The sequence below is a fragment of the Pelophylax lessonae genome (genome assembly GCF_965119305.1).
Source record: "Pelophylax lessonae genome assembly, chromosome: 6".
Taxonomy (NCBI): Eukaryota; Metazoa; Chordata; class Amphibia; order Anura; family Ranidae; genus Pelophylax; species Pelophylax lessonae.
In genome coordinates this window covers 28,427,864-28,453,488 of record NC_138773.1, presented here as the reverse complement: position 1 = coordinate 28,453,488, position 25,625 = coordinate 28,427,864, and the positions used below count along the sequence as shown (strand labels likewise).

The 25,625-nt window shown below is 46.7% G+C and overlaps 1 protein-coding gene across 1 annotated transcript in view; it reads right to left on the bottom strand.

Moving 5' to 3' along the window:
* Positions 1-758: 758 nt before the first annotated feature.
* Positions 759-25,625, bottom strand: part of LOC309558510 (uncharacterized protein) — a gene marked incomplete at both ends in the record, with an annotated part of 400,563 nt that continues 375,696 nt past the window's right edge. The window contains one exon of the mRNA XM_082261590.1: positions 759-841. Coding sequence (XP_082117716.1) covers positions 759-841 — 83 coding nt within the window. The remainder of the gene's footprint in view (positions 842-25,625) is intronic.

Genomic DNA, 25,625 nt, shown 5'->3' with positions numbered 1-25,625 from the left:
TATAACATTCACAGCCCTATAGGGTTATAGATCACGTCAGATATTATTCAGAGTATTCATTGCTCAGTTATGGAACATTCTATAATATTCACAGACCTATTTGATTATAGATCACTTCAGATATCATTCAGAGTATTCATTGGTCAGTTGTGGAACATTCTATAAGCATCACAGATCATCCATCTATAGGATTATAGATTACTTTAGATATCAGTGAGAGTATTGTTAATCGGTCACTTGCGTACATCATATAACCATCATAGCTCTTCAATAGGGCTATCAATTACATCATATCAGGTTATTGAGTATCTATTGGTCAGTTGTGTATACCCTATATTGATCTGTATCAACATCATGTCCGAAAGGCCAACAAGGAGAGGCCGACGCTCACAGGCCACAAAAAGAGGGCAAGCAGCCTCTGTGTCCATTGTGAAAAGTGGTGGTCACAGTCGACATAGTGCATCCTCTGCAGGGGGGGGCACACCCATCCTTTATTTCCAGTGCTGCCTGTGCTATTCAGCCACAACATGTGGAAGAGTTGGTGGAGTGGATCAATAAGCCGTCCTCATCCTCCTCTTCCTCTGACACCCACGCTCCCAGTAGTTTGCCTTCCACCGCAGCTGCCAAAGCGGCTCATTCCACAGGCTCCTTCTCCACAGCTACTCCTTCTCCACAGCTACTCCTTCTCCACAGCTACTCCTTCTGTCGCCCCAGCATCGTGCATGGAGGAGTCACCTGAACTATTCGATATTATAGTGTCAGTGACATGCTCTTGGAGGATGTGCAGCAATTTGAAAGCTGTGATGTTGGTTCCCAGGTTGATGAAGGGAATAAGGTGAGCCTAGAGAGAGGGGGTGACCATGACGGACAAGAAACCAGCAGTCATGTTGCCACAGCTGAAGCATATTGCCACGTTTGCTCCAGTGACGAGGAGGGAGGGGGTGATGAGGTCAATGACTGTACTTGGGTGCCTGACAGGATAGAGGAGGGGGAGGATGAGAAGGACGCACAACTCCAACAAGGCAGGATGTGCTCCAGGGGCCGCCATAGCAGTAGCCAACCTACTGCGTCACGGCACAAAGTTCCACAGGTGCAGGGTGCTGCAAAATTCCTGCGGACTCCAAAAAGTTCATTAGTGTGGGCATTTTTCAGCAACATCTGTCTAAAGCGGATCAAGTGTGGCCAGAACACCAGCAGTTTGGGCACCACATGCTTGACAAGCCATATGACAACCTTCCATGCAGTCCGTTGGCAACAGCACCTAAAAGAGGCACCAGATCAAAACAGGCATACATCACCTTGCTCCTCATCTGCGATCTCTAACCATACTATACCTCATGTCTTCTCAAGTACCAGCATTGAGAGGGATGATGGTATAGCAATGAGTGGCACAGAGACTTGCACCCAATCTGCTAGCAGTACACCACCGCTTGATTTGAGCACCAGGCAAATTTCACTACCCCAGTATTTAAACCGTAGAAAGAAATACTGTCCCAGCCATCCACATGCTCAGTGTCTTAATGCTAGCTTGGCCAAATTGCTAGCATTCCAGTTGCTGCCTTTTCAGCTGGTAAACTCGTCTCCCTTTCATGAATTTGTGGAATGTGCTACACCACAGGGGCAGGTCCCAAAAAGGCATTTCTTTTCGCATAAGGCCATTCCAGCTCTCTTCCGTGGAAGGTAGTGTTTTGGCCTCGTTGGACAAAGCGGTCAGCAGGAAGGTGCACATTACTGCTGACTCTTGGTCCAGCAGGCATGGACAGGGAAGTTACATTTCTTTCACGGCGCACTGGGCAACTCTGCTGGCAGCTGGGAAGGATGCAGGACAGGGTTCGGCGTTGGAGCTTGTTTTGCCACCACACCTCCAAAAAGCTGGTGCTGGTTCTGCCACATCTGGCTACTCCACCACCACCTCCCCCTCTTCCTCCATGTCCTCTTCTGCGCAATTCTGTTCTACAGCAGCAGTGCTCCCTAATAGGGATAGCCTTGCGGTTCGCCCGGCGGTCGATTCGCGGTGAACTTTGCTTGTTCGCAGTCCGCCGATTTTGCGAACATATGGCATTGTTCGCGGCGGCCATATTAGTTTACATTGGGGAGAACTTTGACCCATGACACAGCCATCAGGTGGAACAGGACAGCTAACTGAGACATTTCAGCACATGGACATACCCCCTACCTTATAAAGGGTATGGAGAGGTCTGTTGTGTGCACCAGGGACAGATTGTCAGTGACACAAATCGCTCTGTCAAGGTCCACAAAAGTCCTTTTAAGGGCTGGTATTTGGTATAGGTATACTGTCTCTTTTGTCAGTGTAGGGAGAGATTTGCTGTGTTCACCAGGGACAGATTGTCAGTGACAAAAATTGCTCTGTTAAGGTCCACACAAGTCCTTTTAAGGACTGGTATTTGGTATAGGTGCACTATTCTTTGGTGTGCAGTGCACTATATAGGGGTGTAATACAATTATAATATACTTTCTAATATAGAAAGCATATTATAGTGGATTTGTATTGTGCACTGTGAAGCACTGTGACTGGTGTGGTGAGCATTTCTGCAGCAATACTACAACTACAAACAGTGATAAAAGCACTTTTAAAAAAGTATTATAACTGGTGTGATAGACCAGGGGCTCCCCTAAACAACAGATTGAAGCAGGGTGCTATCTAACAATATACTTTTATAAAAGTGTATTTGGGTACTGCAAAAATGTTGCCTCTTTTGCTGTGTTAACTCTGCTACACACAGTGACAACAGTTACTGGCCAATTTTTTGTACAACTGGTGTGATAGACCAGTGAACCTCCCCCCTCCACATACCACAGATTAAAGTGGGGTGTTATCTGAGTATACTTTTATAAGTGTATTTGTCCTGCCAAAATATTGCCTCTTTTGCTGCATTAACTCTGCTACACACAGTGCCAAACTTACTGGCCAATTTTTGTACAACTGGTGTGATAAACCAGTGGCCCCCAATACCACAAATTGAGGTGAGGTGTTATCTGAGTATACTTTTATAAGTGTATTTGTGTCCTGCAAAAATATTGCCTCTTTTGCTGCGTTAACTCTGTGCCAAACGTACTGGCCAATTTTTTGTACAACATTTGTGATAGACCAGTGGCCCCCCAATACCACAGATTGAAGTGGGGTGTTATCTGGGTATACTTTTATATGTGTATTTGTGTCCTGCAAAAATATTGCCTCTTTTGCTGCGTTAACTGTGCTACACACAGTGCCAAACTTACTGGCCAATTTTTTGTAGAACTGGTGTGATAGTGGCCCCCCAATACCACAGATTGAAGCGGGATGTTATATACCTTGTTCCACATATACTGCACTTCTCTAGAGACTTTTGTCACAGGGTATTTTAAAAAATGACAGACAGAGGAAGAGGCAGGCCCTTACGCAGGGGTGGTAGGGGTAGGGCAGGAGCAGAGAGGCCGGATCCAAAGTGTGAAGTTTCAGAAGGTGAGTTCGATTACATCAAAAAGACGCACCAGACTTGGTTGAGTGGCTCACTCAGCCTTCCTCTTCTGCACTCTCCTCATCCTCTCTATCTGCACCCTCTTCACTCTCTGCTGTGTGCACCCCCAAAGACACCACCACCAACACCACCACCACCATATACCCTCCGCTTGAGTCACTGGAATTGTTTTCCGATCCATCACAAGACATTTGCGATGCGCAGCCATTCTTGGCATCGGATCAGGAAGAGGAGGTAGCAACAGCCGCCACTCAGAAGTCTGACGACAGTACCCAGATCAGCCCAAGGAGGGTGGTCCCCGCTGTTGCTGCTTACTCCGAGATCTCTAATGTTAGTGGTGGGGAAGGTGACATTGATGATGACGTGTCTATGGACGTCACGTGGGTGCCCACAAGAGAGGAAGAGGAGGGGAGTTCAGAGGGAGAGACGAACCAGCAGATAGGGAGGAGAAGCAGGCGGAAGTTACATTGCACAGGAGGGACAAAGCAGACTGCCAATGTATCAGGAGCGAGCCATCAACCATGTACGGTCACATCTGGCGCTCCCAGGACGCCGGCACATAGCTCCGCAGTGTGGGCTTTTTTTAATGTGTCCGCTGCTGACAATAGTGTTGCCATCTGCAGCCTTTGCAGTCAACGCATAAGTTGCAGTAAGCCCAACACTCGCCTAGGGACCCCCGCCTTAAGAAGGCACCTGGACTCCCATCACCAAACCCAGTGGGAGCAACACCATCAGAACCCACAAAGCCACACTCTAGGCTCTCACCGTCCAGCCTCTTCTCCTTCTCCTTCTCCTCTCTCCTCACAATTGTCCTCCACTCCACCTTCCATCATGCCGTCCTCACGTTGTTCTGGAAAAAGGCAGGCTTCCGTGGCCCAAATGTTGAAGCGTAAAAAAATTATGAGGCCGGATAACCCTCTTGCCCAACGTTTGACTGCTGGTTTGTCGGAACTGATAGCCCGCCAACTACTGCCATATCAACTGGTGGACTCTGAGGCCTTTCGGAAATTTGTGGCCATTGGAACACCACAATGAAAGGTCCGAGTGTAATGTTCTGGTACCTCTGGTACCCTTATTTCCACATTTCTCTCTTAATATTGCGTCCCATCTTGCTATCCAAATGGAACGCATACACCTTTAAGGGCAGTGACGTCATCGCCGGGCGCCGCTATGAGCAGCTATTTCAATCGCCGGCTTTCTCTCACTCATTGCTCGTTCAAATCGCATGCCTTGTCTTGTCCAATGCTGCCGGAGCTTCAAGCTATTCCCCTTGCCTGAACAAGACCGGAACCTCGCTACCGATCCAGTATCTCGCTACCGGATTACTCCATTACTCTTGGACCTTGCTACTACTAACCCATCTAGTGATAAATACCCCGCAGGGGATTCCTTCCTCAACCTAACTTTCACTATCTACTACTGTATACTAAAGGGACTATTACTATCTAAGCTATTTCTATCATCTGCATAGATTGCTAGCTCTTGGGACTACCATCACCTATCATTGCACTAGGTTACTCTCTCTTGCATACTTCATCTGCTGTCCCCTACCACCTGTTACTATACATGATTGCTAAAACCTATCTGCATACTATCATCACCTACCACTCTCCTGAATACTACTACTAAGTGCTCACCATTCTATTGCCTGTCTCTCACCTCTATTCTATCATATACATTCTATCACTCCAGGAACATCATATTGAGTGTATGTATATTTGCATAACAGGCTGTACACAGTGATGAAGTCCTGAGAGTTGGATATGATGTTCAACACATTCTCTACATGACTACTGAGTGTAATAATTCTGCAGCTGCAAATCCATTCACTAACAAAAAACGCATGAGCGTTACACCGAGGCAGGAAATATTTATCGCAGAAGGGCATTCCAGAGCTTTATGGCCATGATCAGCAGCAAGTGAATGTATCTCTGGCACACACTGTCGGTGCCAAGATACATCTGACCACAGACACATGGTCTAGCAAACACGGGCAGGGAAGGTATATAACTTTTACTGCCCACTGGGTGAACCTTCTGACGGCCGTCAAGCAAGTAACCCGTGGCACCCATGTAGATTTGGTTTTACCGCCACGGATTGCATGCAGGCCTGCCTCTTCTTCTCCTCCTTGGCTGACTCCCCCTTTTCCGCTACTACCGTCTCTTTCGCTGCGTCGCCCAAGATCCCCAGACGTTGCCATGCTGTGCTGCGTCTGTTGTGCCTGGAAGCCAAGAGCCACACTGGTCCTGCACTCCTTTCAGCTTTGCGTTCACAGGCAGATCAGTGGCTGACACCGCTCAATTTGACAGTTGGTAAAGTGGTGTGCGACAATGTTACCAATCTGATGAGCGCGCTGAAACAGGGCAAAATTACACACATGCTATGCATGGCACACGTCCTGAACTTGGTCGTGCAGCGATTCGTTGCCAAAATACCCTGGGGTCCAGGACGTTTTGCGGCAGGCCAGGAAAATCTCGGGCCATTTCAGAAGATCTTACACAGCCATGGCTCGCCTTGCTGATATTCAGCGGCGACACAACCTGCCCGTCAGGGGTCTTATTTGTGACTGCCCGACACAATGGAACTCAACCTTGTATATGCTTCATAGGCTGCTCCAGTAGAAACTTGCAGCTAACGACTACCTGTACGAACTCTGCGGCAGGACAGGTTCTGGGGAGCTTGGGTTTTTTTCACCTCGCCAGTGGCTGCTCATGCGGGACGCATGCAGACTTCTGCGGCCATTTGATGAGATCACCAAACTGGTCAGTTGCGGCCAGTGACATCGTACCTCACGCCTTCTTTCTGGAGCGTGCATTGCGTCGTGTCATTGATCAAGCCGTCGAGGAGCAGGAAGATGAAGAAGTCGCAATGTTGGATGAATTCCCAGGGGGTGCTACTTCATCTTAGACAAGTCAACAACAGAAGAGGAGTCAGAGGAGGATGGTGCTGGGGCAGATGAGGAGGAGCAAGAAGAGCATGCTTTAAAGCTTTCTGGGATCCCTGGTGTTGTCCGTGGATGGGGGGAGGAGAACGAGGACGAGATTATCCTGGATGATGAGCTGGAGCCAGGCCACTACACTGCTTCCCGTTTAGTGCGAATGGGGGCCTTCATGCTCCAGTGTTTTAAGGGGGATCCCCGTATAAAAAGCATAAAGGGCAAGGACCAGTACTGGGTGGCAACGTACTTAGACCCTCGGTACAAACAAAAAAAATGGCGGAAATGTTACCACCATCACAGAGGGCGGTCAGAATGCAGCACTTCCAGTCCTTGCTTAGAGAAATGCATTCTGCTTTTTTGTGCGCTGGCAGAGGAATTTCCACTCACAGGGAAACAGTCGCGGGTAGCATTTCACCAGCGCCTGCAAGAAGAGGGTGTTTTGAAGATGTGGTGGTCACTTCAGATATGAGATCATTCTTTTAGCCGACCCATCCACAACTGTACTCCGGATTCAGCATCAGGGAACGCCTAGACTGACAGGTGTCCGACTACATCGGGTTAACGGCCGATGTGGACACTCGGAGGAGTGATGAACCCTTGGACTACTGGGTGGGCAGGCTTGACCTCTGGCCAGAGCTTGCACAAATTGCAATGGAACTGTTGGCTTGCCCCCGTCCAGTGTCCTGTCCGAAAGGGCGTTCAGCGCAGCAGGGGGAATCTTGACCGATAAGCGCACTCGCCTAGCTCATGACAGTGTTGACTACCTCACATTTATAAAACTGAATGAGGCATGGATCTCAGAGGAATTCAACACATGTGACCAGTAGACCATGCTTGATTAAAATTCCTCATGACAGGCCACAAATATCCGCCAGACCGTTATCCACCCACAACAAGTCATGGTCCTTGTCTTCGGTAAATACAGCAGCATAAAAGGCATTTCATGTCCATTAAATGCCTAATTTTTGGGGCCTTTCATGGCCGACAATTATTTTTCCTGTCAATGCCTAATGTACCTCCAGGCAGCCACAGAATACAACGTTCTTAGCTGTCAGGCAAACGCATGTGGGCTAATTTTTGGGGCCTTGAATGGCCGACACTTTATATCTGTATCTGTCAGGATGGTCCTGCCAGGAGACAAGTTGGCAACCGCAGGCAAGGTCCTGCCCCTTGAATTTCCCAAAGCTCATTGGCTAATTGGCAAACGTGAAAGCCCCAGCATGTGAATTTGGGTGTGCTGCGCACCTGATGACAGTTTAAGCATCAAAAGGCCTGTTTAAGCTGGATCTGCTCCCAGGATCAGTGCTGTCTCGTCTACAGCGTTCTGTGCCAGTCCTGCTTCCTGTTACCTGTGTTGTTCCTGAGATCTTGACCCGGCTTGCCTTTAACTACTCCAGTTCTCTGCCTGCACCGACCCCAGCTTGTTCTTTGACCATTCTCCAGTCTCTCCACTTGTACCTGATCTGACCTCTCTGTGTATGACCCGGCTTGTCCGACTCTGCTTACCTTCCAGTATTCCCCGAGGCTCCCTAGTTGCTGCATTGATCCAACTACTCCCAGGACACCTGCCTCCTTCTGGAACTCTACGCTACCAGCAGTCCTGCAGCCTGCACGTCCACCGGCACTCGTGCGACTCTGCACTCCACGCTTCCTGTTTACTCCATCAGGGGCTCTGAGTCAGAGGTGTAAGAGAGGCCTTCCTCCGCACATTCAGACTCTACCTACCAGGTACGTGACAGTACGAGACAGCCATGTCTGAGCCTGAGCGAGGAACCTCTCCCCTGGATGAATTATGCCTGCACCTGGCCGGCCTCACACAGGCCGTCAAGAACCTGCAGGAAGGTTATACACTGTTGGAGGAACGTGTTCAGACGTTGTCAACACCATCCACAGCTTCTAATTCTGCGTCCTCACCTTCTGCTGGGAACTCTGCACCATCCACAGTCGTGATGCTCCCACCGGAAACCCAGAGTACCTACCCCCGAAAGATTCTCGGGTCATCGCAGCAAGTTCATGGCTTTCTGCACCGCTTGCAAACTTTTTTTTGCCTTACAGCCCCGCACCTTCACTTTGGAGACCACGAAAGTCGGGTTTGTCATCTCCATGCTACAGGGGGAAACCCAAGCATGGGCTCATCGTCTTCTAGAGCATAAAGCCTCTTCACTGGTCACCCTGTCCTCTTTCTTCAGCGACATGGCCCAGATCTATGAAGACCCTCAGCGAAATGCCACTGCAGAAGCCGCACTCCATTCCCTCCAGCAAGGCCACAGAGCGGTCGAGGAATATGTTTCCGATTTCAGGCGTTGGAATACAGACACAAATTGGAGTGATGCGGTACTCTGCTACCAGTTCTGCATGGGCCTTTCAGAAGCCCTAAAGGATGAGCTAGCCCGAGTTGGGGTCCCACACTCGCTGGGCGATCTCATAAAGTTATGCATCCAGATTGTGTAAAGAAATCAGGTGCGCTGCCCTAGTGCATATGTGCAACATACAAAATGATGCAAACAAATGAACCAAAAATGCAATAATAATGCAAAAAATGAAAACGTATGCAATTCGTGTAAACCAAAGAATGTCCAGAAGGTGACTAATGATACACCAATGTGCAATAAACGTCCATGTTATAAGTCCATAAATAAAGTGCAAAAAATGGTGACAAACTTCCAGCTTGGGGAAAGGTGAACTGTGTTTGGAAGGTGCACAGTCCCACCACCAGCTTGGCCTCTTACCAGAAGTTAAACGTTAAGGGCATATATGAATATGACCGCTCCAAAGGTCATGCAGCCAGGTAGAAAAGTTCCCAGAAATACAGAAGGCACTCTGACACACTCGTGCTCCCTAGACTCTTACCGGACAAAAGCCAAACAAGAAGCCTGGTTCTATGGTGATGAGTGGTCCTGCCGGGGGTTACTGGACTCTAGGATGGCTGATGTAGTTGCTTGCGTCCAAGAGGAACAGACCCAGTCAGAAAGCCTGACGAAAGAAGATCCTGCCAAAGGTGACTAGACTCTGATTGGCTGCTGTAACTCCTTAGTCTGGTTGACCTCAATAATAGGGGACACAACAGAGGGAACCGCAATAGTGCATTATCAACAGTAGATTTTATTAAAACAAATGGTTGCACTTACAGTTGTGAAGACAATAATAGCGAGTTCCCTCACGGAGGAGCTGTATGGCGGGGTCCGCCTGCAGTGCGGACCACTGCCTGGTCTAGATGTGATGACGCGGCGCCTCCTCTCAGAGATTTCTGGGAACTTTTCTACCTGGCTGCATGACCTTTGGAGTGGTCATATTCATATATGCTCTTAACGTTTAACTTCTGGTAAGAGGCCAAGCTGGTGGTGGGACTTTGCACCTTCCAAACACAGTTCACCTTTCCCCAAGCTGGAAGTTTATGTCACCATTTTTTGCACTTTATTTATGGACTTATAACATGGACGTTTATTGCACATTGGTGTATCATTAGTCACCTTCTGGACATTCTTTGGTTTACACGAATTGCATACGTTTTCATTTTTTACATTATTATTGCATTTTTGGTTCATTTGTTTGCATCATTTTGTATGTTGCACATATGCACTAGGGCAGCGCACCTGATTTCTTTACACATTTCACAAAATACACTCTAAGGTAGCAGCACACCCTATATTGAATCAGCGCACTTTCCTACCCACCACATGCATCCAGATTGATCAGAGATTGAGAGAACACAGTTCTAAATGCCTAAAGAGCCTTCAGCCACAGAATACAATGTTCTTAGCTGTTAGGTAAACGCATGTGGGCTAATTTTTGGGGCCTGGAATGGCCAACACTTACTTCTGTATCCTGTGAATGCCTAATTTTTCAGACTGAAATTGACAACCAATGGGTCTGTAAACGCCAAATTGTGGAATGGATGCGGACCCATTTTACAGACGTGTGAATGGACCCTATATGTATTTGTATATGTATATGTATTTGACATGTATTTACCGGCTGCTGTCAGTTCTGGCTGATTTAGGAAAAAAAAATTTTTTTGCTGTAAAAAAAAAAAAAAAAAAAAAAATGTTTAGACATTATGACAGTGTCCACGTGGTGGGACTATTTGTGCACAGCTATTAAGAATTTTGTGGCTGCAAATATGACCTAAAGGTTTTTAAAGTTCGCCTCCCATTAAAGTCAATGGGGCCCGCTGCGAACTTGCGGTTCGCGGACATTTGAGAAAATTTGCGGCTAATGTTCGCGAACCGCCCCGGCCGATGTTCATCCATCACTACTCCCTAAGCATTGAAGGGGCTATGCAAGCAGTCAGGCTAAAAGATGCCATGCTGTGCTTCAGTTGGTCTGTATAGGGGATAGGAGTCACACCGGTGCAGAGATTCTGTCAGCTTTGCAAGGGCAGGTTCGGAGATGGCTGGCGCCACGACAGCTTGAGCCAGGAATGGTTGTATGCGATAATGGCACCAACCTTCTCTACGCCATCCGACAGGGACACTTGACACATGTTCCATGCCTGGCACATGTTCTGAATCTGGTGGTGCAGCGTTTCTTGAGCATATACCCGGGCTTCCAAGATCTCCTGAGACAGGCCAGAAAAGTCTGTGGCCATTTCCGCTGTTCGTTCAATGCCAGTGTTCGCTTATCTAACATTTAATGGGAATTCAACCTGCCCACCAACCGCCTCATTTGTGACATGCCCACCAGGTGGAACTCAATGCTGGCAGCGGCTGCACATGCAGCAGAGGGCCATCAATCAGTACCTGTGTGAGTATGGCACAAGGACAGGGTCAGGGGAGCTTGGCTTTTTTTCGCCACGCCAGTGACTTTTGATTAAGGATGCATGCATCGTCCTGTCACCATTTGAGGAGGCCACTCGGATGGTGAGCCGGGATGATGCATGCATCAGTGACACTATCCTGCTAGTCTACCTGCTGGAGCACACTCTGCGTGGAATCATGGACAGGGCACTTGAGGTAGAACAGCGGCAGGAAGAGGAGGACTTCCTTTCCTCACATGGCCCCCTTTAGGCAGATCTCATTCCTGCAGGGCCACAAAACACACAGGAGGAAGAGGAGGAGGAGGGTGAGGATTTTGGCAGCATGGATGTAGAGGAAGAGGATAGCATACAGCCTTCAAGGGATGGTTTTGATTCCCCAGAAACCACAAGAGTTTTACGTGGTTGGGGAGAGGTTGTTCCTGCTGACAATGTCATCCTTGGTGACCCAGAGGACTCAGAAGCTCATGCCTCCTCCAACTTATGTTGCATGGGCTCCTGCCTGCGAAAGAACCCGAGGATTCATGATATCAAGGAGAGGGATAATTACTGGTTGGCAACCCTTCTTGATCCACGTTACAAGGGTAAAGTTGGAGAGCTCACCCTGCCTTCGCAGAAAGAGCAGAGGATGAAACATCTTGAGGAGGCCTTAAAAAAAAATTGTGCCTTTCCAGACACTGGAAGGTCAATATTCTCCGGACATGTTTCTGAGGCATCGTTCAGCCAAAGGAGGAGCGGTGGAGAAGGCGGCCGGCATTCCTGCACCCAACAAGAGTAACTGCTAGGCCTTGGTTATGGGGTTCAGGCACCACCTTCCGTAAAGGCCCAATTTTTGGCACTTGTATAGCACATGCTTTTTCAAATTTGCATGGAATTCTTACCAGAAGGTCCTGTTCCTGCACCCAGCAAGAGCAACTGTGAGGCCTTGGTTATGGTGTTCACGCACCACCTTCCGTAAAGGCCCAACTTTTGGCACTTGTATAGCACATGCAATTTCAAATTTGGCACTTTTGGCACTTGTATAGCACATGCGATTTCAAATTTGCATGGGATTCTTACCAGCAGGTCCCATTCCTGCACCCAGCTAGAGTAACTGTGAGGGGTTGGTTACGGTGTTCAGGCACCAGCAACACCAAAGGCCCAATTTTTGGCACCTGTATGACAAGTACATGCAATTTCAAATTTGTATGGATTTTTTAGCGGCAGAGCCCGTTCCTGCACCCAGCAAGAGTAACTGTGAGGGGTTACGGTGTTCAGGCACCATGAACAACCAAGGCCCAATTTTTATGCACCCGTATGACAAGTACATGTGATTTGAAACTTGTATGTATATTTCTATATGACATTTTTTGCTTTAGAAATGTCAGTATAGCTGCAGCAGGCTACATACATCGTAGAGATGCACTACTTTACAGGCACATTCAGGGGACCCCCCAGGTCAGGACCCTATCAACCTTTTTTGGGGCAATAACTTGCATTTAAGCCTTCAAAATTAGGCCGTTTTGATTTTCGAGGTTCGAGTCCCATAGACTTCAATGGGGTTTGTTTGTTCGAATGAACTTTTCCTCTGTTCGCGGTGTTCGGCTCATAACTAGTCCTGGCCAAGCAAACACAGGTAGAGATGGCAAAGCAACCTGGGTACTACCTTTGAAAAAGAAAGCCCTAGGACTATACACCACCTTGTCCATATGCAAAAATAAAAAAGTCTGTTACCCTTCCCTAATGCAAAGGAGGGGGAGGGGGTTAGGGGTGTTATCCATTATTTGAGATTATAGGCTCCTGTTGACCAGGAAAAAGCCTATGCATGGCATGATGATAGATTGCTATTTTTCCTCCGGCCGGCAAGCATGAAAACTTTTCAACCAAAAGCACAGCACAATGGGGTTGATTTACTAAAACTGGAGTGTGCAAGATCTGGTGCAGCAGCTGTGTATGGAAAACAGCTTCCAGTTTTTTTTTTTTTTCTTTGTCAAAGCTTAATTAAGCAAGTTGAGGTTAGAAGCTGGTTGGCTATCATGCAAAACTGCACTCGATTTGCACTCTCTAGTTTTAGTAAATCGATCACAGTGGCTAGTAGTTAGCTCTTCCACCTGACAGCACTGGAGTTGTTGGTTTGAATCCCAACCACAGCACTACCTGCTTGGACATGGCATGTTCTTCCTGCGTGGGTTTCCTCCTTGTACTCTAGTTTCCTCCCACACTCCAAAGATATGCTGGTAAGTTAATTGGCCCTAATATGTGTATGAATGTGAGTTAAGCCTTGTACCCACAATGAGAATAATGGACAAATGATATTTTGCTTTTTTTTTTGCATGCTAGTCTCATATCGAAAAAGAAGAGGCTACTAAAGTTATGAAAATTCTCGTATGACAGAATACAACTTCAGAAGTGATGTAATGTACCCAGAGTCCCACCCACCCCCTTATAGACTTCTATATTGAAGGGGCACTGAAGCAAGAAATGGTCCATCGTCTCCTCTACCCCACCACACTCCACTCTTGGACAACCACGATTCTCCGCAGAGTATTGTATTCTTTCATTTCCGAGCATGCGCGGTCTTGGTCACTCGAATACTGTGCTGATTTAATGAAATTCATAAGTTCTGAATGTGTATGAGAAACAGTTTTGTGCTTGTCCCTTCCGATATTTTTGCATGAACTGTAGTGATCAGCTCTCAAATGCTGTGTACTAACGATCAGAATATTGTATGATCGCTCCGAAAGCGGTATTTTTCATCTGATTTTCTTATTGTGTGTACTAGGCATTAAGGGCATTGGACTGCATTATTTTTTTTTTAATTAAAAATCTTACAAACATACAACATAGTAAAAATATATATACAAAATAAATAAAATTATATACAAACCCGATTCCAAAAAGTTGGGACACTGTACAAATTGTGAGTAAAAAAGGAATGGACTAATTTACAAATCTCATAAACTATTTTATTCACAATATAATATAGATAACATATCAAATGTTGAAAGTGAGACATTTTGAAATGTCATCCCAAATATTGACTCATTTTGGATTTCATGAGAGCTACACATTCCAAAAAAGTTGGAACAAGTAGCAATAAGAGGCCGAAAAAGTTAAATGTACATATAAGGAACAGCTGGAGGACCAATTTGCAACTTGTTAGGTCAATTGGCAACATGATTGGGTATAAAAAGAGCCTCTCAGAGTGGTAGAGTCTCTCAGAAGTCAAGATGGGCAGAGGATCACCAATTCCCCCAATGCTGCGGCGAAAAATAGTGGAGCAATATCAGAAAGGAGTTTCTCAGAGAAAAATTGCAAAGAGTTTGAAGTTATCATCATCTACAGTGCATAATATCATCCAAAGATTCAGAGAATCTGGAACAATCTCTGTGCGTAAGGTTCAAGGTCGGAAAACCATACTGGATGCCCGTGATCTTCAGGCCCTTAGACCAGTGGTTCCCAAAGTGGGGGTCGCGACCCCCCGGGGGGTCGCGGAGTGGGGAGCGGGGGGTCGCGAGATGCGTGTTATACGCCGATATTAAAAAAAAAAACGGCCAGGAAGCATCGCCGAGAGCAGAAGGGGCGGGCCGGGCCGAGGAGAAGGAAGGACTAGCTGTCATTAGAGCAGAAGGGGCGGCCCGAGCCGAGGAGAAGAGAGAACGAGCGAGCGCAGTCATCGGTAGTCCCGCCTATGACAGACGTCACACGTCTCGGCAGAGGAGACGGGACTTCCGATGACTGCGCTCGCTTGTTCTCCCTTCTCCTCGGCTCGGCCCGCCCCCTTCTGCTCTTACGGTATGACAGCTCGTCCTTCCTTCTCGGCCCGGCCCGCCCCTTCTGCTCTCGGCGCTGCTTCCCGGTCTTTTTTGAAACAAAATGAGGTTAGTTCCAATGGCGCTTGCGATGCTGCATATTTGGACATTGCGCTTGCTAGGCTGCATGTATGGACACTTGGTGGGCTGCTTATATGGACACTTGGTGGGCTGCATGTATGGACACTGCTGGTGGGCTGCATGTATGGACACTGCTGGTGGGCTGCATGTATGGACACTGCTGGTGGGCTGCATTCATTGACACTGCTGGTGGGCTGCATGTATGGACACTGCTGGTGGGCTGCATTCATTGACACTGCTGGTGGGCTGCATGTATGGACACTGCTGGTGGGCTGCATGTATGGACACTGCTGGTGGGCTGCATGTATGGACACTGCTGGTGGGCTGCATTCATTGACACTGCTGGTGGGCTGCATGTATGGACACTGCTGGTGGGCTGCATGTATGGACACTGCTGGTGGGCTGCATTCATTGACACTGCTGGTGGGCTGCATGTATGGACACTGCTGGTGGGCTGCATTCATTGACACTGCTGGTGGGCTGCATGTATGGACACTGCTGGTGGGCTGCATTCATTGACACTGCTGGTGGGCTGCATGTATGGACACTGCTGGTGGGCTGCATTCATTGACACTGCTGGTGGGCTGCATGTATGGACACTGCTGGTGGGCTGCATGTATGGACACTGCTGGTGGGCTGCATTCATTGACACTGCTGGTGGGCTGCATGTATGGACACTGCTGGTGGGCTGCATTCATTGACACTGCTGGTGGGCTGCATGTATGGACACTGCTGGTGGGCTGCATGTATGGACACTGCTGGTGGGCTGCATGTATGGACACTGCTGGTGGGCTGCATTCATTGACACTGCTGGTGGGCTGCATGTATGGACACTGCTGGTGGGCTGCATGTATGGACACTGCTGGTGGGCTGCATTCATTGACACTGCTGGTGGGCTGCATGTATGGACACTGCTGGTGGGCTGCATGTATGGACACTGCTGGTGGGCTGCATGTATGGACACTGCTGGTGGGCTGCATTCATTGACACTGCTGGTGGGCTGCATGTATGGACACTGCTGGTGGGCTGCATTCATTGACACTGCTGGTGGGCTGCATGTATGGACACTGCTGGTGGGCTGCATGTATGGACACTGCTGGTGGGCTGCATGTATGGACACTGCTGGTGGGCTGCATGTATGGACACTGCTGGTGGGCTGCATGTATGGACACTGCTGGTGGGCTGCATGTATGGACACTGCTGGTGGGCTGCATTCATTGACACTGCTGGTGGGCTGCATGTATGGACACTGCTGGTGGGCTGCATTCATTGACACTGCTGGTGGGCTGCATGTATGGACACTGCTGGTGGGCTGCATGTATGGACACTGCTGGTGGGCTGCATTCATTGACACTGCTGGTGGGCTGCATGTATGGACACTGCTGGTGGGCTGCATGTATGGACACTGCTGGTGGGCTGCATGTATGGACACTGCTGGTGGGCTGTAATTTGTTAATAAAATAGCCTGGCTTAGAGATTGTGTTCCTTTTTGTTTTAGCTCTGTCAGTATGTAACCAAATCGCAAATCTTACATACGAGGGGGAGGGGGAGGGGTCGCGGGTCGTCAGCAATCTAATATTGGGGGTCGCGGTCTGAAAAGTTTGGGAACCCCTGCCTTAGACGGCACTGCATCACATACAGGAATGCTACTGTAATGGAAATCACAACTTGGGCTCAGGAATACTTCCAGAAAACATTGTCAGTGAACACAATCCACCGTGCCATTCGCCGTTGCCGGCTAAAACTTTATAGGCCAAAAAATAAGCCAAATCTAAACATGACCCAGAAGCGCAGGCGTTTTCTCTGGGCCAAGGCTCATTTTAAAATGGACTGTGGCAAAGTGGAAAACTGTTCTGTGATCAGACGAATCAAAATTTGAAGTTCTTTTTGGAAAACTGGGAAGCCGTGTCATCCAGACTAAAGAGGACAAGGACAACCCAAGTTGTTCTCAGTGCTCAGTTCAGAAGCCTGCATCTCTGATGGTATGGGGTTACATGAGTGCGTGTGGCATGGGCAGCTTACACATCTGGAAAGGCTCCATCAATGCTGAAAGGTATATCCAAGTTCTAGAACAACATATGCTCCCATCCAGACATCATCTCTTTCAGGGAACATGACAACATGACAATGCCAGACCACATACTGCATCAATTACAACATCATGGCTGCGTAGAAGAAGGATCCGGGTACTGAAATGGCCAGCCTGCAGTCCAGATCTTTCACCCATAGAAAACATTTGGCGCATCATAAAGAGGAAGATGCGACAAAGAAGATCTAAGAGAGCTGAGCAACTGGAAGACTGCATTAGACAAGAATGGGAAAACATTCCTATTTCTAAACCTGAGCAACTTGTCTCCTCAGTCCCCAGACGTTTGCAGACTGTTATAAAAAGTAGAGGGGATGCCACACAGTGGTAAGCATGGCCTTGTCCCAACTTTTTTGAGATGTGTTGATGCCATGAAATAAACTTATTTTTCCCTTAAAATGATACATTTTCTTGGTTTAAACATTTGATATGTCATCTATGTAATATTCTAAATAAAATTTCCACATCATTGCATTCTGTTTTTTTTTTCACAATTTGTACAGTGTCCCAACTTTTTTGGAATCGGGTTTATATAAAAAAAACTAAATTAGCTTACTTCAGCATAGAAAATAAACTGACTTATTTTCCCAGAAAAAAAAACAGAACTAAGTATACAAACCAAGACGTATTTTATTGTTTAATATTATTATTGTTTTTATTATAACAATAATGCACCACAACAAAGCCCAAACCTCCACCTAAGCCCCCATTCACACTGGGGCGACCTGTGAGGCGACCTGGTCGCCTCACAGGTCGCCGCAGGTCGCCTCCCATAGGGAAGCTGCGGACCCGTTCTGATAGGAGCGACACAAGTCGCTCCGACTCAGAAAAAGGGTCCGGAGCTTCTTTGGGGCGACCAGGAGGCGACCGCCATAGACTTCAATGTTACGAAGTCCGTGGCGGCCGCTCCGAGGTAGCGGCGCGCTGCTCGCACCGCGACCTCGGAGGTCGCGGTGCGAAGTAGCGTCGCCCCAGTGTGAATGGGGGCTAAAACACACTCTCAGGGTAAGAAACAATTACACATTTATCCCATGCATGCAGCCTTTTTACAAAAATCTGTTCTTATAAAAATCTAGGGGATGTGAAGGACATAAAGAAAAGCCGCACACCCAGAGACTGACAGACAGCAGTTATGGGGACCTAACATTCCTCCACGCCTTTGTCCAGGCTCCCGGCCACCACCTGTCCTTCTCAAGACCCTGAATCTTCCCAACCTCACCCAGAATGTTGTGCACCACTTTGTTCCGAGTGGAAACTTGACACCGTGCATTCCACGTGAAGTAACGGACTAATAAGCTAACTAGAAAAAAGTGTCTCAAAATCCCCATGCGTTTTAAAAGACCCCTACAACCACTCTGCATAACTCAAGCGGTAAAGGAAAGGGATACCTAGAGCTCCACCAACCCACTTATAGACTTCTATATTGAAGGGACACTGAAGTAAGAAATGGTCAGAGATGTATAGTAACTAAGTAGAACTACTTCACTACTGTACTTAAGTACCGAAAGGCGGTATCTGTACTTTCCTAGAGTAGAATTTTTTTCTCCTACTTCCACTTTTACTTCACTACATTTTTTCAATGATTTCAATACTTCTACTCCGATATTTCTTTTTTGTGCTGCATAGTTACTCGTTACAATTATAAAAATTACCACTGCCAGAACAGTAGATGACAGGTTTCATGAAGCTCGAAACATGTGTATTATCAGCGCACACGGAAATAAAAGCTACTGTATGTATAAATAAAAGCTGCATTTGAAATAATAAAAAACAATATGATGTTCAAACTTTTGACTTCTTTCTTTAATAACTACATAACACAGTACTTGTACTTTTACAGTACTTGAGTAGCAAAATTTTTTAAAAAACTACTTGCAATACTTAAGTACAAAAAATGTTGAATACTTTAGTACTTCTACTCAAGTCACTTTTTGATTGAGCACTTCCACTTCTACTCAAGTCACTTTTTGATCGAGCACTTGTACTTTTACTCAAGTATGGGTTTCGAGTACTTTATACAACTCTGGAAATGGTCCATCGTCTCCTCTACCCCACCACACTCCACTCTTGGACAACCACGGTTCTCCGCAGAGTATTGTATTCTTTCATTTCCGAGCATGCACGGTCTTGGTCACTCGAATACTGTGCTGATTAAATTAAAATCGTTAGTTCTGAATGTGTACGAGAAACATTTTTGTGCTTGTCCCTTCAGATATTTTTGCATGCACCGTTGTGATCAGCTCTCAAAAGCTGTGTACTAACGATCAGAATATTGTATGATCGCTCAAAAAGTGTTATTTTTCATCCAATTTTCTCATTGTGTGTACTAGGCATTAGGGGCAATGGATTATAAGCCCCTTCAGGGCAGGGACTGATGTGAATGATTAATATATATGTAAAGTGCTGTGTAAATTGACAGCGCTATATAAGTACCTGTAATAAATTAAAGGTAGTGAACCTTAGGGAACCTCCATGAACCCATAGAAGTGTGAGACCAAACCATATTCTTATCAATAAGCATTGTGCAGCAGCTTTTAACTGACAAATAGCAGCAGCTGGAAGAGGAATTTTTCTATTTAGGTGAAAAAAAAAAATACATGTGTACAATGTACAATGTAACAATAACTAATCTCGTTCCTAAAATGACGACACTAAATAAATATAGACTGAAGTCACAATCGTGAAATCTATATCATAACAGGATGTTTTCTTACCTCTGTAGAAGTGTCGTGGCTCAGCTGCTGTACAGATAGTTTCACTTCCTTACCTGAGCGCTGTATACAGAGCGACTGTTTCCCCGCTCTACCATTATCGGCAGGAAAATTCCCTTTACTGTTCCAACATCCAATTACAATAAATATAACGGTGTGTTCTGGGAGTGATCCCTCCTACCCTGTGACTCTGTACAACAAGCAAAGTACACAGAAAGGAAGAAATCTGTTCCCATATTTTACTGGTTTGGTATTAGTAGAATACTACGAGTTACTTTGCTGACTATTTATGAATCAAACCATTTAAATCGGTGTTCTTTAATCATATAACTACACTGTTGTATGGTCTCTGCACAGTAACACATTCCTCTTGTCCTGTATGCTGGGAGTAATTCTCGGTATCTGTTCTTATTCTGTATGTGTGGACCATGCACAGTACCACTTCTCTTGTCCTGTATGTCGGGTGGAATTCTCAGTATCTGTACTTATTCTGTATTTATGGACACTGCATTGTACCACTTCTCTTGTCCATATGATTATTCATGATTGCACTAGGATTTAGCGCGGCTTCTTATTTGTATTGATCATTTACAGCTGGTATCCTAGTTGGCTAAGTGGCTGCTTACCTTTTCGTTCTTTTTGCTTGACCTAGCACAGATCTTTTCCTGCTTTATATAGATAATTGAGTTCATATTTTTTCGGGATGCTTTGGTCTTACTAGATTCTGGAGACAGACGTTCCAGCTACTAGCCAAATGCTCTGGGATCTTGATGAGCCCTACCCACACTCTAGCTTTACTGAATATCGGGATAGATTTGTATCTATCTTTGTACCATCCAGTTGGTACCCAGATTTTACTTGCAGCTCACCTAGTGGTGTTACAAAACTGGAAATCGTACCTGGCTCCTAATCTCTCCGATGTGGTATGATTGGTTTACCATAACTATGCCTTTGAGCGTTTACTGGCCATTAATGCTTTGAATTATGCTGCCTTCCCTAAGTCATGTAACATATGGAAAGGGAAAAGAGTACTGATTCCATGTATGGCTAAATAATGACTAATGTCTCCCATTATCGTTTATTTACTCTTCCAACCATTAACCCCCCTGGCGGTAATCCCGAGCGTGACTCGGGGTGGATTTTTTAGTGCAGGATCGGTACCCCCGAGTCACGCTTGGGGTGAATGTGCAGAGAGCGCAGCGGTGTCTCTTACCTTCTCCTGGGATCCAGCGATGATCTCTCATTGCCGTGACCGCCAGCCGAGAGTCCCGCCGCTCATCCGTCCTCCGGTGTGATGACTTCCTAGTTCCGTTCCCTGCAGCAGCAATGCTGCATGGGAGCGGAACTAGGGAGGGAAATTCAAAAATGTTGCACAAAACACAAACACATTTTATATTATGTATATATATATATATATATATATATACACACACATATACCTATATACACACACGTGTATATATATATATATATATATATATATATATATATATATATATAAAAAATTATATTATTGATTCAATTATAATTATATATATATATAGATATATATATATATATAAAAATGTGTATATATAGGTATATGTGTATATATATATATATATATATATATATATATATATATAATGGAAAATTGTTACCAATACTTACCGTAATTTTCCTTTCCTGGCTCTGCGTCATGCCATCATACTACGGGTCAACTCCGCCCCTCTGACCCCCATAGGACATCCCTGAAATAGCATAAAAGGCAGGCAGTACCTGGTGGAGGTGTTCTGTATGAGCTCGTGACGGACCAGGGAGGGTTTTGTGCTGGCATGATGCAGAGCCAGGAAAGGAAAATTACGGTAAGTATTGGTAACAATTTTCCATTTTCCTGGCTCTGCGTCATGCCATCATACTACGGGACTTAACTAGCCAAAACACAGGGTGGGAAGAATAAATTACAAACACCAGGTACTGCTGCAAGAAACTAATTTTAATATCTTGATAAAGCAGAAGACACTACTGAAGCTCCCATCTGAGCATACTGGGATGACATCACATCCAGCTTATAGTGTTTTATGCAGGTATTAGGAGATCTCCAACCTGCTGCCTTACAGACCACGTCTGCCGATACTTTGGACCAAGCTGCCCAGGAGGATGACATCGCTCTTTATGGAATGTGTTCGGATCTCCTGAGGAGGGGGGAGGCCTTCCAGGGAGCAAGCTGTTTGGATTGCTTTAACTATCCCTGTCGAGAGGACTCTTGGAGGGCCCGGCATACCCATCCTGGGACCCTTTGGGAATACAAAAATAGAGCATCTGTTTTCCGGAACGAGACCGTTCTGGGCAGCTTTGTCTGTGGGAGAGACTTCATATCCAGATCATACCATCTAGGCTCCTCCAAGGCTGATTGAGAAGGTGAAAAGGCCAGGAGAACCGATTCCCAATTAAAATGAAATCCCAACGAGACTTTAGGAAGGGACTTCGGAGAAGGTCGTAACACCACGCTGTCTTGAAGGAAGGTGCAGAAGGACTCTTTGTAGGAGAAGGCTGCAGTGTCTGAGCCTCATCTGGCTGAGACCAAAACTGTCAAGAAAACAGTAAATCCCACTTTGGAAAGAAAAGGACGAATAGGCGGGTATATCTTGATTGCCGCACGGAGGAATCCAACTACTAGAGACTCCTTTGACCATGAGGTATTGGTAAGGGCCAAAAGTGCTGAAATTTGTACTTTAAGCATGCTGAAGCTTAGTCCCGAGTCGAGGCCGTACTGCAGAAAATCCAATATATTCGCCACTGAGGTGAAACAGAAAGAAAATCCCTGCTGGACTGAGAAATCCTCGAACCTCTGCCACACTCTATAATAAGTGGCCTTTAGTAGATTCTTTCCTGGATGACAGAATGGTGGACATTACTGAGTCAGAGAGATTTAGATTCTGGAGCTTGCTCCTCTCAAATTCCATGCCATCAAGGCCAGACAGGCCGAGTTGGGGTGAGTATGGCCGTTGCAGATGAGAAGGTCCCTGACCTGAGGGAGCCTTATTGGAGGACACACCGCCAGACGACAAAGAAGGGGAAACCATGGCCTCCTCGGCCCGAATAGAGCTATCACAATAGCGGGTACTCCCTCCTCCATGATCTTCACCAATGATTTGAGGATCCGAATAATTGGTGGAAATAGGTAGACCTGCTTGAAGCCCCACTTCTGATAGAGAGCATCCCGGGCCAGAGCTTGTGGGCAGAAGAAGTGGGAAAAAAACTTGACAGTTGAAATGTGTCGCCCTTAAGTCTATCTCAGGAACCCCTATTGCTTGACAAATATTTTGGATTTTGCATCCATCCTGCGTAGTTGGCGAAGTTCCTGCTCAACTGGTCTGCTAGGGTATTCTGAGGGTCCGGGAGACACGATGCTGAACAGTTCAACAAATGGGCTTCGGCCAAGGAGAAGATCTCCGCAGTTACCTGGAGAAGTTGCAGACTTCCTGTCCCCCCTTGTTTCACAATGTACGATACTGCTGTTGTATTGTCCATGAGAAGTCTGACTCTCCTGCCTTGGATTATGGGCAAAAATGTGTTCAGCGCCTCCCTGGCCGCTGTTAGTTCTAGGAGATTCGAGGAACATGACAAACTCGGGTCCCACACTCCCTGCACTTTCAGTTGTAGGCAATGCGCCCCCCAACCCCGGAGACTGGCACCCGCAGTAATCGTGATCCAGTCTCGAGGGCTGACGGGCCCGCCCAAGGAGAGGTTGCTCCTCTTGGTCCACCACAGAAGGTTGTTGGAAACTAAGCAAGGAACCTGGAACCTCTGGCTGAGAGAACCGCAGCGCCACTGGCTTAGAAGGCAGAACTGAAACCTTCTCCCGTGCCGGGATACAGGCCGTTAGGAGACCTAAAAAAAACTCATGCATCGACGAACCGTGATTTCCTTTGAGGACCTAATCCCCTTGGTCCCCGCACAGACTCGATCAATCTTCTCTCTTCACAAGAAAATCTTGTATTGGACTGTACTGAAACCCCCTGCCCAGGTAGGTTAGGCATTGGACGGAACAAGTTGGCTCTTCTGCACATTCACCATCCACCCAAATTCTGATTGGGTCTGCAAGACTTGATCCCGGTGGTCTATGAGAAAATCCCTGGAGTGAGCCAACACCAGGATATAGTCCACATAATGCTCAGGATCCCAGGCCCCAGAAAGATGGGCATGACCTTAACTAGCACTGAACAGCGATCTAGGAGTAAGTAAACTGAATTCAATTCTACTAAAACTTGACAAGATGAAAGCTCTCGAGAGTCCTGCAAGCTAAGGCGTTAACTAGCAGCAGTGCTTCTACGTCGCTCTAAGCAGGATATCACTGAGGAAACTAATGCCCTAAGGATAGATAGTACCTCCAGAAGGGTTCTGGGGCAGGGGCCGTGACCAAAAACATACCTGGACCCAGAAGGATGGACATGACCTTTGCTTGCAATGAACAGCGATCCAGGACTTATGTAGACTGGATTTGAATCTACTAAAAATTGACAAGATACTCCAAGATCTAGAGGGTCCTGCAGGCTAAAACGTTACTTAGCTGCAGCACCTCTACTTCACTATCCGCAAAATGTCACTTGAGGAAATAAATGCCATAAAGATTGATAGTACCCTTAAGAGGGTTCTGGGAGAATGCCAACCAAAAAACATACCATGACCTAGGTCAAGTCATTGTCTGCTAGAAAAAACCTGAGTGCTGACGAACCCAGACTATAGGAATATGTAGTCTAGTGTTAGCCAAGTCCAGAAAATGCCACCAGCCTCCTTTCCTTACCACCAGAATAATGGTTTTTCAGGATTCTGTCATAAAGACAGGAACCTTCATAAATACCTGCATGTGTTTAGCACTAAGATTAATCCAAAGGCCATCTGACACTTGTGACCCAAGAGAGGGAATGAATATTCATGCTCCACCTCTGCATCCGCATTGAAAGAATGCCCTGAGCCAAAAACCACTCCTTAAAACTGTTGACAGATTGGTGGAGCATAGGAGCTATGGTAAGGAAGCAGGAAACTGCTGCAGGGATGAGAACATTAGCGATCATTGATCCTCAAACCTTTAAAAAGGTCTTTCAGGGTATGGGAGGTAATGCAAACATTGTACACTGCTTTCTTTTAAAACCTGCATCTGACCATAGCTCTAGAGCAGTGATAGCGAACCTCGGCACCCCAGAACCACACCTCCCACAATGCCCAACTACACTTCGGAGTGTATGAGCATTATGGGAAATGCAGCCCCAAAACATCCGGGGACGCCAAGGCTTCTGGAACCACAAATCCCTTGTTGCCTCTGCTTTGAGGAGGCATGCCTATGGCTGTTAGACTTTGCAAAGACTCAGAAAGCAGAACATGCAAGGGCCCACATGGACCTAGAGTGGTGAACTGTCCCCCACAGCACTGGGGCAGCTTGACTCAGAACCCTAGAGAAGCTAAGTGCACCATTATCAGTATTACTGCCCTCTTCTGGTTAAGAGGCATATGTGCTGCTGTACAGAACTCAGTGTTCCCAGGTGGTCCCCCATTCATCCACTAACCAGGTCTAAACCTGCTTAGCTTCTGAGATCAAGCACATACAGGGCGGTGTGATGTGGCCACAGGCTATCTCCACTAAGGCAACTCTGATGCTGTAGTGCTGGGCCATCCTGAAGAGCCAGGCAAACAAGCCTTTACCTGAAACTGAGAAAACTTTACACAAGCTTCCCAACCAGAGCCCTTTCTCCTCCACACGGAGAACCTTATCTGCTCTAAGCAATAAGGACTAATAGGATAGCCAC